The sequence below is a fragment of the Achroia grisella genome, unplaced genomic scaffold (genome assembly GCF_030625045.1).
Source record: "Achroia grisella isolate CSIRO2021 unplaced genomic scaffold, CSIRO_AGI_Agris_v1 utg18504, whole genome shotgun sequence".
Taxonomy (NCBI): Eukaryota; Metazoa; Arthropoda; class Insecta; order Lepidoptera; family Pyralidae; genus Achroia; species Achroia grisella.
Window position 1 is genome coordinate 62,098 of NW_026712688.1, and position 14,688 is coordinate 76,785.

The window sequence follows — 14,688 nt, forward strand, 5'->3', positions numbered from 1 at the left end:
GCGGTTAAAATATCCTACATGATTTGTGAATTTTGAATATAGAAAAATAAATACGATATGTCAAAAAATGATATGTTGAAAACTGAAAATGTAGCATTATTATTTTATTTCGCCATCAATACATAAATATTGTAATGAAAAGACCGCATAACAACGATTTATACACTATCATTCAAACTGTCATAATACTTTTATTCTGTAGAAAATTGGCACAGACAGCTGAGAAGTGTCATGCAGGAAGTTTAAGTTTCTGTAATCTGTGAAACATAGCAAGCCGCGAATGTGAATATTGTATTTCACATTTTACTTGACATTTTATAAATAATATCAAATTTCTCTGAATTTGTGTTCTTACGTATTTAAATCGTATATGAATTTAACGTTTTACTACACCGTTCCAGTCATACTTTTCAAATGCATTAGTGTTTACATATTGCGTTGTTTGTTTTCTAATTTCTAATTTACCCGTAGTCGGCAACATGGTAATAGAAAAAGTCCACGGTCTTCAGGCCACCACTATGAGCTTGAACGATCGGTTTACACTTCTAGCCTCAGTAACACCGAATCGTGTTCCTATGAGGCAACGAAGACGCCCAAGCGCGGCTTCATACTTCGCTCAAAACCAGAACTTTAACTATAAGAATAAAAACTTCATAGAGCAGATAGCGCGCCGGTTGGAACAGCAAGCTAAAAGGGTAGGTTTTTTAATTAAGTATAATATTTTTCTTACTGTTTCTTAGTCTTTTATTTCGATATTATAATTTATATTTCAATTTGATATCATGTTTTGGTCTATCTTATAAGTATCAACTTTGCAATCTTTATATGTTGCAAAATCATTGTCTATAGAACAGATTTTGATAATGAAACATTTTTTTTACCAATAAAGTAATAAGGTATACAAGCATACAGCCCAAGTAATGGTAATTTTGTAAGATTAATTTGTGACATGAAACTAGTGTTTTGGCCTATTGAGGGTAAAACAGTAAGTTATTAATAATATTACATAATAATGTTGTGGAAAAGCATAAATAGTTTCCATTTTATCACTCACACTGGCACATTTATTTCATTGTGTGTGTTGAAGATATTCATATTTTCTACATCTATCTATATACTAGACAAGCTACAAAATATAAAATATCTACTTTGACGGCCCCTGCGATCTGACGATTTAACACACACCTTACTTCCTGACAGTTGCTGGTTCAATTCATTGAATAGTACATTTGTATTCATTAATATAATTGTTTCTATTGGTCTTGGAGTTTTCAGTTGTCTAGTACCCATAACACAAGCTCTGCTTAGCTTGGTACTACATGGCACTGTTTAAACTGTAATGTAATATAATGTAGATTCTATACTCCACACAGCCTCTCATCTGAGCTGTTGTTCATATAGAGCCGAGACTACAAAGAAGTCAGCCAAACTGAACTCAGAAGTCTCTTAGTTGTCTTGGGTTATAATTATCATATTTATTTCAGCAGGCAATCCAACAGCGTCTTGGTGGTTTACGAAGGTTTGGCAGTGAGAGCAGCCTGCCAGGGTTACGGCGCTCCAATAGCTTTGGTAACCTCTCCCAAGCCAGTATAAAGGACAGAGTCTCCTGGAGGCAGTCTAATGGGAATCTGAGGTTTGTAATGAATTTATTCATATTACTTCAAAATACAATAGTACATATAAAATATTTAAAAATATCGATTTTTCAATTTTATCAACATATTCAAGGAGCAACACACAAGTTTCTTGCTTATTCTTGTGATGAGACAGGTTTCCGAATAAGCGGTAGATTTAAAAAACTGTTGACTATTCAAAAGTGCTTAAATTAAGTTTATTTGAATAAATGATTTTCTATTCTATTCTATTCTAGCGGTTTAGCACACCGCTTTATGTCCGATGGTTGCGGGTTCGATTCCTCGCACAGCACAAACATTTGTATTTATGGGTACAATTGTTTGTATCCGTCTGGGTGTTTTCTATAATATGTGTGTATTTACAAAAAAATATCTATGTACTTGTATCAGTTGTCTAGTACCCATAACACAAGCTTTAGCTAGTTTAACTTAGGACTAGATGGCGCTGTGTGAATTGGCCTTATATTTATTATTATAAGTCTGTGAGCTCATCTTGTCTTAAATTAATTTACAGTCGATCAGCATCATTCAGCAACTTAGCATCTGTGGGCGCGTGGAGGGGACTCCGGCGCCGCGGTGGACCCAACCGCATGCTTCGCGGTCGTCTCAGGTTGGTTTTTTTTATTGATGATTAATTTCTTGCGCCAACTTTTCCTTTTTGACACAAATGCCTCCTCCAATGTTTTCCATCTGTTTATCTTTTGCCAATCTGAGCCACAGTGGGCGGGCAATCTTTTTTTCCGGACTACTCTAATGCTGTTGGCCGCAGTTGGTCTTTACAGCTTCAGCGGACGAGGAGGCGAGTGCAGATGGCACTCCAAACCTGCGGAAAGACTTATGGAGCGGCTGAAGGCCAACTCCCGCCTGACGGATACGACTTTAGTCTGAGGGCATCACTAGGGGCTCGAACCTCGGCTCAAACCGTCGTAATATCGATCCCCGTTTGAATTGGACGGGGGTTTTGTTTAAGCAATATTTTTGTCTGAGGTATCTTAAATCGAATACCCCCCCATTCGATTTGAGATACCTCAAAGGGATTGTTAGTAATATGTACTCATAACCCATCACCATTATTAGCAATGTACCATGTCAGATTGACCTCCACACGGTCCTCCCTGGAAATCATGATAAATTCCTGGTGAATTTGTCACAATGGGCTAACTGAGCCTGACCTCATGTTCATCTTATCATCCTCCACTGGTGCTCTACCAGTGTAAACCGTTAGCGCAGACGGGTGCACCGTTCCATTATCTATAAAAAAAATCTAATTGAATGTATATCAAAAATCATTTATTCATACAGGATATTTTAGCCGCATGTGAACTTCAACTTTTTTGTATTAATATTTTTTCCCTACCTGACCACATGGTTATAAGGGCAGAGGAAGGCCGAAAAAGAGATGGATGGACTGTGTGAAAGATGATATGGTAAGAAAGGAAGTAAATAACGCGATGACTGCGAACAGGTATGAATGGAAGCGAAAAACATATTACGCCGACCACAAACAAATGGGATAAGGAAGAAGCAGTTGATGATTTAAGTTACATAAATTGTAAAACAATTTACTAAACTAAATTGTTAAATCATATTTACTGAGCAAGGCCTATTAATCACTAAACGATTACTTGAATGACGAGCGTGCATGGCAATAGTTTTCATGTTCGGGATTTTCATTTAATGTTAGACATAGACACCTATATAAATACCTATGCGTTGTAAATAAAATGGATTTAAAAAAAAAGTAATTCAATTGAGTTTCTTCCCAGTTCTTCTCAATTGGATCTATATACCGAACTGGACGGTAGGGAAAAAAAATTATAATGTAAAACTTGACGTTCATAAGCGGCTAAAATGTCCTACATTTAAAAAAATGATTTTTGAATGATTTAATAAATCTTGTATTCAACAAAAAAGACTTTCTCTATATAACCATAAGGAGTTCCAGATGTCATCCTAGACAATATATGTAATATATATACATGACAATAATTATTAAGTAAAATAATATGTTATATGAATGTACATATGACAGTATGAAATACTCTTTACAATGAAATTTTAATCTTGGGCGGGAGCACCTGGATACCAGCTCGGTCCTTTTGACTCGGTTCAGAGACGTGCTATGAGAATTGTCGATGATCCCAATCTCTCTGGCGGTATCGAGCCACTTAGCTTGAGGCGAGACTTCGCTTCACTTTGTGTGTTCTACCGATTGTACAACGGACTGTGTTCTGAGGAATTGTTCGACATGATGCCGACAGCCACCTTTTACCACCGCACCGCTCGCCATCGACAGGGAATTCATCCCCACACGCTGGAACCTAAGTGGTCCTGAACAGTGCGGTTTCAGAGGAGTTTCCTCCCGCGTACACTTAGATTGTGGAATGAACTTCCTGCCGAGGTTTTCCCACGAGACTACAGCATGGGGGTTTTTCAAGAAGGGTATATTAAGGTTTCTTAAGGGTCGGCAACGCGCAAGTGATACACCTGGTGTTTCAGGCGTTCATAGGCTACGGTAACCGTTTACCATCAGATGGGCCGTATGCTTGATTGACAACATCATAGTATAAAAAAAAAATGAAAACGTCATTTAGGCTGCACTGTTAGCTACAAATTCTTCCACGTGCAATTTCGCTGACGATGCAGCACTTTCCTATTAAATATATTATTATCATCATCATCTGCTTCTTCCTTATCCCATTTATTTGGGGTCGGCGTAATATGTTTTTCGCTTCCATTCATCCCTGTTATCATTATCATTATGTGATATTATTATATGATATTATATTTTAACATAATTGTAAGAATCGGCCTCCGTGGCTGAGCTGCCAATGGTGTAGATATAATCAATAAATATATTATAATCTTATATATAAAATTCTCGTGTCACAGTTTTCGTTCCCATACTCCTCCGAAACGGCTTGACCGATTCTCATGAAATTTTGTGAGCGTATTGAGTAGGTCTGAGAATCAGCCAACATCTATTTTTCATCCCCCTAAATGTTAGGGGTAGTCCACCCCTAATTTTTTTTTTATTTTAAGGCAGAACAACGTTTTCCGGGCTAGTAAATATATATATATATTTTAAAAGTCCTCAGCTGTGATTAATTAACTGCCATTTTAATTACAAAAAAATCCCCTTCAACCCTTCATTGAGGATTATTGAGTATTTAATTTGATCATTGAGTGTTTAAATGTTTCCAAGTTGGTAATGTAAGTTATTGTGTCCCCAGGGGCGCTCGTCAGGGCGGGGGGCGCGCGTGGAGGCCTGGCCGGCCGCGACCGCAGCCCCTGCGACCTCCACGAGCCAACCGGGGCCGCGCCAGGGGCAGAGGTATTTTTTTTATTAACCTTTCAACTGTTAGTCAAAATGACCCGAATACCCCCGGGTCTAGAAATATAAAAAATCACGTTTTTCGACAAAAACTATAAACTTGTAAAAATGCTCGGATGGTTCAATATTGACGACCATAGATGTCTATTGTTTATCCCTCCACCTGCAATGGTTGCGGGTTCGATTCCTCGCACGGTGTGAAAATTTGTATTCATGAGTATGATTGTTTGTAGCGATCTGAGTGTTTTCTATGTACATTATGTATGTATTTACAAAAAAATCTAAGTATTCATATAAGTTGTCTAGTACTCATAACACAAGCTCTGCTTAACTTAGGACTAGATGGCGCTGTGTTAATTTTCCAGGGTTATTTATATATTACTAGATAGTCGCCCCGGCTTCGCCCAGGCGTACATGTATTATATATATAAACCTTCCTCTAGAATCACTCTATCTATTAAAAAAAAACTTCAAAATCCGTTGCATAGTGTTAAAGATTTAAGCATACATAGGGACGGACAGACAACGACAGCGAATTTGTTTTATACTATGTAATGATTATTATTACTTTTCCAGGAGGTGTAGTTAGGAATCAAGTCCAAAAACCCGTCCCCACGAAAGAGGAGTTGGATGCCCAACTAGACCAGTACATGGCCGGCACCAAGTCAGCCCTGGACAAAGAACTTGACAATTACATGAAGAACGCCATGGAATTAGAATAGTGAATATTGTGATATACTCAAAGTATGCATAATAACTGATCGAAGTAGGTAAAGTTTATGATCATTGATCTCAAACATTGATGTTGATATGGGTTCCCTCTGCACTCGCCCTCTATCGTCCGGTTACAGTCAGTAAAGGCCATCTGCGGCCAACAGCATGTCGTGCTTCAAGTTAAAACTACTAAAGTTTTACACAGTTGCAGGCACATCTAAATATTTTGAAAAGAATTCCTCTTAAGAATAAAGCGATTGATATATAATAAATTTAATAGCAATAAATATTATAGAATAAAATAATATAATACCTAAAGACTCTTGGCACTGTGTTGCCAAGAGTACGAAAAAAAACTCATAATGTCGCTGCATATTGCGTTCTCCCTCACACGTACAGGTAGTGTCACCTGTTTTTGTCTCTTTCTGCACCATTGGAATACAATTGTTTATCGAAAGTACCTTGGTAAATCGCGCTCTCTGTGTTTAAATAAATCAATAAAAATCTATAAACGTCTTGGAGAGTAATCTCCGTAAGGCGTAAATAACTTATTATTTTTCTACTTAAAAATATATCCTGGGATTCGGGGAATATCCACATTATTGTATCATATGGCAACTACATAAAATAACTCTACCTACTCCGATTAATGATAAAAAAATAATCGTCAGAGACTGTCTCATACGGGCCGTTCAAGTATTACGTAAGCAGATTTACAATTATTCCCCCCCCCACCCCCTATCAGCAAAAGTAAGCAAAGCTTTTACCCCCTCCCCTCATGCTGACATAAACATTTTCGATTAATGTATTGTTTTTTTTAGCAAAGACAATGTGAGGGTTGCCATTTGTGTAAAAAAGAAAATAACGATGACGTAATCATCATCTAGACTCCCCCACCCCCATGTCATCCAAAATAAGCCAAGCAAATACCCCCCCCCCCCCCCCCCCCCCCCATAGTGCTTACGTAATACTTGAACAGCCTAATACCACACTAGTTAACTAAGTTTCCAATTGCAATTTTATAGACCTAACTTTAAGGTTAAGTCAATAGATTGTTGCTTATTTTTAACATATATCGAGAGAAGAAAGCGGATTTGTCGTAAAGTGAAAAACTCAACTTTACAAAAGTTTATTCAGATTCTTTTATTTCAGAAATTCTTATCACATATTTATCAGGATAGAAATATGAAAATTGATATGTATTTAACGCAATTTTTTTCAACATTTTATTCAACACTACCTACTCGCCCCGGCTTCACCCGGGTGTACATGTATTATATATATAAACCTTGATTCACTCTATCTATTTAAAAAAAAACGCTTCCAAATCCATTGCGTAGTTTTAAAGGTTTAAGCATAAATACGGACGGACAGAAGCGACAGCGACTTTGTTTTATACTATGTAACAACAACGGTGTTTCTCGATAAATATATGAGTTACCGATTGGTTTAGTTATTTGTAGCAGTGAAAGCTCAGGATTCAATTCCTGTTAGGCAGTTTTTTGTGAATTTCCAGTTTGTGAATGAATTTTTAACTTTCTATCTTTATAAATATATGTGTTGTGAAAATTTGATTTTCTTTTGTATCTGAAGATTTTTTTTTAATGGATGATAACGGAATGGTGCCCCATCTGAGCTACTTTTACGCTGGCGGGGCACCAGTGAAGGATGATAATATGAACTCATGATAATATGAGGTCAGGTCAGTTAGCCCAACCTGACATGGTACATTGCTAGCATTACTCACTCCTCGACATTACTAACAATCACATTCCCCCCTCTTCTTCTGGAGGGGAGGCGGGTAAAGTTGGGTATTTCAAGTTCCGACAATCCACTTTCTTCCGTCGATGTTTTTTTATTTAATTATGTACATGACACCGCATTGGTTTAGTTAGTCGAGCGCTAAAAGTCCTCGATTCAGTTCCGAAATCAGTTTTCCGTGTATTACTAGTTTGTTTTCGCTTTAGTTGTTTATTAGTTAACTAGTACTCGCCCCGGCTTCGCACGGGTGTACATGTATTAAATAAACATACCTCTTGAATAACTCTAGCTATTAAAAACAAACCGCTTCAATATCCGTTGCGTAGTTTTAAAGATTTAAGGTTACATAAGGACAGATAGCGACTTTGTTTTATACTATGTAATGATACTTTCACTACATCCAAAGGAGATACAGACCATCGCTCTTAAAAATCTCCTTCAATTCCTGTTCCCGACGGGGGGTACGGACTTTGAAACAGGGCGAGCACAAGATCTAAACAGGTGGCAGTACTATCTCAGCATTGTGAAGTCTTAGCAACTGATAATAGCCCGAAACCCTAAAAAAACCATAACCCATTTGGTTTCCAAACTATTCATTGCCTGATCACCCTTTGACCCTCATCCTACAAATTGCTCTCTAGTGGAAACTCATTGCAATTTACAAATACGTACAAATATATTCATAGTATTGTCAAATATATATGAAAACTTTTGCGGTCGATTGTACATTTCGAGGAGATTCGTTTTTGTTTAATTTTACGAAAATAAATTGTAAATATATAGCATTAAGGATAACAGTTGATTGTTCATAAATAAACATTAAGACTAATATTGTTTTTTTTTAATATATCCAACTAGCTGTACACGCGACTTCTTCCGCGTGGAATTTATCTTTATTTTTCCAAAATAAAAGTAGCCTAAGTCACTCCTTATTACATTAGCTAACTGCCAATAAAAGTCCCGTCAAAATCGATCCAGCCATTTCAGAGATTAGCCGGAACAAACAGACAGACAGACAGACAAAAATTGTAAGAAATGTTATTTTGGTGTATGTACCGTATTTATATTCATATGCATGTAGTAAAAAACGGTTATTTCAATATTACAAACAGACACTCCAATTTTATTTATATGTATAGATTATTTACAAGTGTCGAATTAATAGACTGAAGTTTCAGGGACCAAACAGCTTTTTTTAATTGATGATAATATAATAACCCTGAAAAATTAACACAGCCATCTGGTCCCTCGGTAAGCAAAGCTTGTGTTATGGCTACTAGGCAACTTATAAATACTTAGATATATTTATGTTGTAAATACTAACATAATGTGCATAGAAAACAGATTATCAGGATGGTATTTTAGTTTCTGGCGGGTGGTATGGTGGTGAAACTTAGTAGCTATTAATCCGAACAATTCCTCAGAACACTCACCGTGATATATGCGGTAGAAAATGCACAGAGATGCAATATTTCGCCGCAAAGCCAATGAGTCGAGTCTGTCACAAAGACGTTGATTACCAATGATTCTGCTTGGTTCTGAATGCGGTCAAATGGTAGCTGGTATTGTGGTGCTCCAGCCCAGAGATGAGAACAGTATTCCATATGCGGGCGTATCTGTGCATAGTGGACGGTTACCATTTACCAGCAGGATTTAGAAAAGACTTTTAAAATATAAATATTGACTACACCTGTAATAAGTTACCATTATCGTCTAATTGTAAGTCTATTCCGATTACTCGAAATATAACAGAGAATAAAATTTCAACTTCACGAAATTCTGAACTATCTCAAGATTGTGTTCTAGTTTTTTCAGACAAAATTGGAAAAGATGTGGGTACTTATTTAAACTACAAATTAAATCAAATTGTTATTAATTACTGTATGCCGGGTGCCACGCTCACTCAAATTACAAACAAAATATTAGAAACGTCATTTACTAAAAGTACAACAATTGTAATATTAATTGGGAATAGTCTAGGAATACACAAAAAACACATCATTAATTCCTTTGAACTACTTTTGAGTCTTTCTGTAAAAAATATAATATTTTGTGCACTCCCTTATTCTGTTTATCTTAGTACAGAGCAAAATAATTACATTCATAAATTGAACAATTTAATATACAATATGACATATTATAATAAAGATGTTATTCGTTTTTTTGATATTAATAAATTTATAAAACACATTAATTTAACTAAGAATACATGTTATATGCGTCGTAAATGTACTAAAGTATTAATAAATTTATTGACTTTCACAATTAATTCTATTTGATAGCAAAATATATCAATTACATTTTATTGACATTCAAAAGTTATAATTATTTATCATTGTTATTAATTATCTATTAATTGGACATACTGCCACAATTTTATTTATTTTGTATAATGTTTTTTGTCATGTAAGAGTCTGTAGTCTTAAAAATTGTTACTGGATGTATTAGCTGTCATGTTAGATCCAACAAGTAGTGTAACTTACACTAAGTATCATACTGTAGATTAATTTGACTTGTCATAAGTGTCTGTGATGGACCTACATGAATAAAGCTATATTTGATTTGATTTGATTTGATTTGATAACGTGAATGTCTTGTTTGATATTCAAGACATATAATACTGATCATCATCGTCATTGCCTTGCCTTTATCCCATTATTTGTGGTCGGCGCAGTATGTCATTCTCTTCCACTGCTCTCTATCGGTCGTCATATCTGAGCATACTCTCCTTTTATTCATATCATCTTTCACACAATCCATCCATCCACGTTCATTAAACTATGATTTTAAAATTCTATATTATCTATTCCGTTGAATTAAAAAAATAAGTGTATATAGAAGAAATAATCTATGAATAGCGGTGACCAAAAAGGATGCTGTTACCGTTACATACGGTCCGGCACAAGGACGCCGTACCTAATTGGTGAGGCCCCATATTAGCTATTGCGCGTACGCAGCGATTTCATTCGGGTCTTTGACCTGACGAGTTTTATCTTGAATACCTTTTTTTGCCCCTCCCATCGATCCCCCGTCCAATACAAACGGGGATTGAAAATACGACGGCCTGAGCCGAGGTTCGAACCCCTAGTGGTGCCCTCAGACTAAAGTCGTATCCGTCAGGCAGGAGTTGGCCTTCAGCCGCTCCATAAGTCCTTCCGCAGGTTTCGAGTGCCATCTGCACTCGCCCCTAACGTCCGGTGAAGCTATAAAGGCCAGCTACGGCCAACAGCATTAGAGTAGTCCGAAAAAAAAACCTTTTTTTATAGCATAGGGGACAAACGAGACTGCAGCTCACCTGATGGTAAATGATTCGCCATGAGCACCTGCAACACCATTGCAAGTGCGTTGCCGGCCTTACAAGTAGGAATAAATACTTTTTTTAAGGTTTCAATATCGTATCTGTTCGGATATTAACGTCTATGTAATTGATTCAGCGAGGAAGGGAGTTGTTAGTCCGTTGACTAAATACACTATGCTACCTATCGCCCGATGAAGCTGTACAGGCCATCTGCGGCCAACAGCATTAGAGTAGTCCGAAAAAGAATCGCTGTTTGTGCAACGCCTTTTCTATATCTTTTACTTGGTTTGCTTGGTCTAAGTTTTCCTTCTATGAGATACTAATTTCTCATTAATTGGACCAACTTTCGTCTCTAGTTTTCTGTATATGTCCAGCCCATTCCCATTTCTGACCTAGAACTCTTACTACATTTTTAACAATAATAATAATTTATTTTCAGACAACATGGTCCGTTTTATTAACAATAACTTAATAACATAACTTATCCTATATTAGTAATAAAATATAAAATAATAATTTTAACCCTTTTTTTTCAACATTTTATTCATTACTAGCTACTCACCCCGGCTTCACCCGGGTGTACATGTATTATACATATAAACCTTCCTCTTGAATCACTCTATCTATTAAAAAAACCGCTTCAAAATTCGTTGCGTAGTTTTAAAGATTTAAGCATACATAAGGACGGACAGACAGCGACAGTGACTTTGTTTTATACTATGTAATGATGATATTATCTTTCAATTTTAGTACCATGAAACTTCTTTAGATGCCTCTTTGGCAAACTTATTTTATATATATTTTTTGCTGTTAATGTCCAGGTTTGGCAAGCATATGTTAGGAAGTATTAGGCAAAAAAAAATAATTTATAAAAATAATAATTTACATATGAAAAATCTCTTTCTCTGCCCAATTTTAGTATATATCTAACATTCTTAAAAATATTGTTTGTAATGTTTTGGATATGTATATGTAATATTATGTTATCTGTGATATGTATAACTATTTTGTCTGTCTATCTAAAAAACAGCACTAAATCTATTCCATGTCTTCAATTATTACAAAATTTAGCACTTCAAAACTGTGGCAGGTGCCTCATATGCCCCGTTAGCGAGTGGCGAGTAGTGTGCGGCCGCCGCGCGGGCAGTGGGTTCCGAACCAACCAGTTTCATTACTGTAAAATTATTGATATCCAGATGAGGCGCTAACGGACCCCTCCGCATTACGTTAGATGTCTTTATATTCATATTCAAATTATTAAATTCATTCATTTCTATACAAAGAATTGGTTTACCGTTTTTTTGCGTTGTGTCCTTAAACGGTTTGATAAAAATTGTCGAGTTTTTGGATTTGGTTAATAAATATTTCTTTGCTGTATGAATGTTTAAATAGATTTCACTTAAATTGTTGAAAATTAATTAATAAACAAATATGCAAATTATTAAATTCATTTACTTACATACAACAAATTGGTCTACCGTTTTTTTGCGATGTGTCCTTAAACGGTGGGAAAGAATTTGTCGAGTTTTTTGGGTTTGTAAAAATGGTGAATTAGACAGGACCATAAAGCATAGAATTAACGCAGGATGGATGTAGTGGCGGCAGGTTACAGCAAAGACGTGTGACTCGCGTATTCCCCTTAAGCTTAAGGGCAAAATTTACAAGACTATGATCCGGCCTGCTGTCTTGTATGGATCAGAGTGCTGGCCCGTAAAGGCGACGGATGAAAGACGACTGCATGCAACTGAAATGCGAATGTTGAGGTGGATGTATGGTGTGACAAGAATGGATAAGATAAAGAATGAATACATTAGAGGAAGTATGAAAGTGGCGCCGGTGTCGGAGAGGTTGAAGAGTAATCGTCTATCGTGGTATGGACATATAATGCGTAGGAATGAAGATAATATTTTAAGGAAGGTGTTACATATGAATGTGGATAAGGGCACTGGAAGGCCGAAAAAGAGATGGATGGACTGTGTGAAAGATGATATGGTAAGAAAGGTAGTAACTAACGAGATGACTGCGAACAGGGATGAATGAAGAGAAAAACATATTACGCCGACCACAAATAAATGGGATAAGGAAGAAGCAGATGATGATGGTTAATAAATATTTATTTGCTATGAGTGAATGATTACAATGATAATAGATTACATTTCAATTATCGAATATAAATGAATAAAAAAATATGTGAATTAACCTACCTAATAATATATGACCTAGCTATACTTACTAAAAAAGAAGTACTGCAACTTATTGCATTAAAAATGTAACAATTTAAATATTACTACGGGTGCTGCTTGTGGGTACTGGTCGGTTCTTGTTACGAACACTGATTAGAGTTTTTGCTTTTCCAATAGCATATGCTACCACTCTATTCTCCCAAATTTAAATTAAAAAATGAGTTTCTATTATTGTAAACATGTACAACGTTTATTTAAAAAGAATACGAGCTGAGTTTCTTGTCAGTTCTTCTCATCTCGAAATCATTCCGAACTGACGGTAGATTTGACATATCATAAGAGTCTGTAATAGACCTATATGAATAAAGATATTTTGAATTTGAAAATTTAAAGTTCGATTTTGGTTATATTTGAAATAGAAATAGAACATTAACATAGAACAAGCGATAATAAACATAGAAAACACTGTGCACTCATTTTTAGTGCAATCAGATAATATTGGTAGATTTAACATTTCATAAGAGTCTGTAATAGACCTACACGAATAAATATATTGTGAATTTTTATATGCTTAAAAATGACTAATTACTTCAAAAATAGATTAAAATTTTGTCTTATTTGATCGTTTTAAGATATTAAAGCGTTTTTTTTATGTGTATACATAAAAATTTGCAAGTACTAGTTAATAAAAGATCGAGTTTCACAAGCGGCTAGATGAAGAAAGCGTGGTATCCGGTGATGGTGGATTGGTGCTATGGTGGGCGTCAGGGTTGCCACTAGAGCAGCCCCCACACAAAAGGCACGTCTGAACTTATTCTTTATGATTATCCATTTTTCACAAAATTAATCCACTAGATAGAACAAAGATTGAGAATCACTGCAGTAGATGGCGACACTACTGTGGTTGCAATCATGCATATAGCTAAAAAAGGTTCCAAGCTAAGCAGCGCTTGTGTTATGGGTACTGGACAACTGATACGAATACAAAGATACTTTTTTTTTTTAAATACATACATAATATATATAGAGAACACCCAGACCGATACAGATAATCATACTCATGAATACAAAATGTTTGTGCCGTGCGAGGAATCGAACCCGCGACCATCGGACGTAAAGCGGTGTGCTAGACCACGTCAATTTGACTTCCACGCGGTTCCCCTGGAAACCGTGATAAATTCCTGTTAAATTTACCACGATTTGAGGATCTTATTGCTAGCAATGTACCAGGTACTGGCCTCTACGATGGTTCCCCCTAGAGATCATCGTGATAAATTCCTGGTAAATTTACCACGATGTGCACACTGACCTGTCCTCATGCTCATCTCATCCTCCACTGGTGCCCCGCCAGCGTAAACCATCAGCGCAGGCGAGTAAACCATACCATTGCCATCCGTCAAAAAACTTACTGCGTTGATGTCTTTCATATTGAATTAAACGCATCATTCACTATATGTAGATTATGATGTTTTATACCCAAGGTACTTTACAGTATTTTAATTCTTTAATCAAATTAAACCAATATACAAGACTTTCAGTTCTTGACAACCCTGCTACTAGACATAGTCGTACTTGAACACATTTTTGGACATCCTGTATATATAACTAACATGTTTTAGAACATGTTCGCTAATTATTTAGGATTCAGCACGGTCACTCACACGCCAGACAAATTTAGTCTTATTTATATTCACATAGAGCTCTAAATATATGAGTAAATAAGAAGTGCATTAGTTGTATGTAATTATTATTTTCAAACCATCG

General features: G+C 36.0%; 1 protein-coding gene across 2 annotated transcripts; it reads left to right on the plus strand.

The window, feature by feature from the left end:
- The first annotated feature begins 271 nt into the window (after positions 1 to 271).
- Positions 272 to 5,997, plus strand: LOC131841621 (chromatin target of PRMT1 protein-like). 2 transcript variants are annotated; one of them, XM_059189945.1, is made up of 5 exons: positions 272 to 695; positions 1,485 to 1,633; positions 2,149 to 2,244; positions 4,868 to 4,968; positions 5,545 to 5,997. In XM_059189945.1, exons 1-5 carry the CDS (start codon positions 480 to 482, stop codon positions 5,688 to 5,690), a joined length of 708 nt encoding a protein of 235 aa, XP_059045928.1. In that variant the 5' UTR covers positions 272 to 479; the 3' UTR covers positions 5,691 to 5,997. The 2 variants fall into 2 exon arrangements, with proteins under 2 accessions (XP_059045928.1, XP_059045929.1); XM_059189946.1 differs by having other exon boundaries at positions 1,488 to 1,633.
- The last annotated feature ends 8,691 nt before the right edge of the window (positions 5,998 to 14,688 follow it).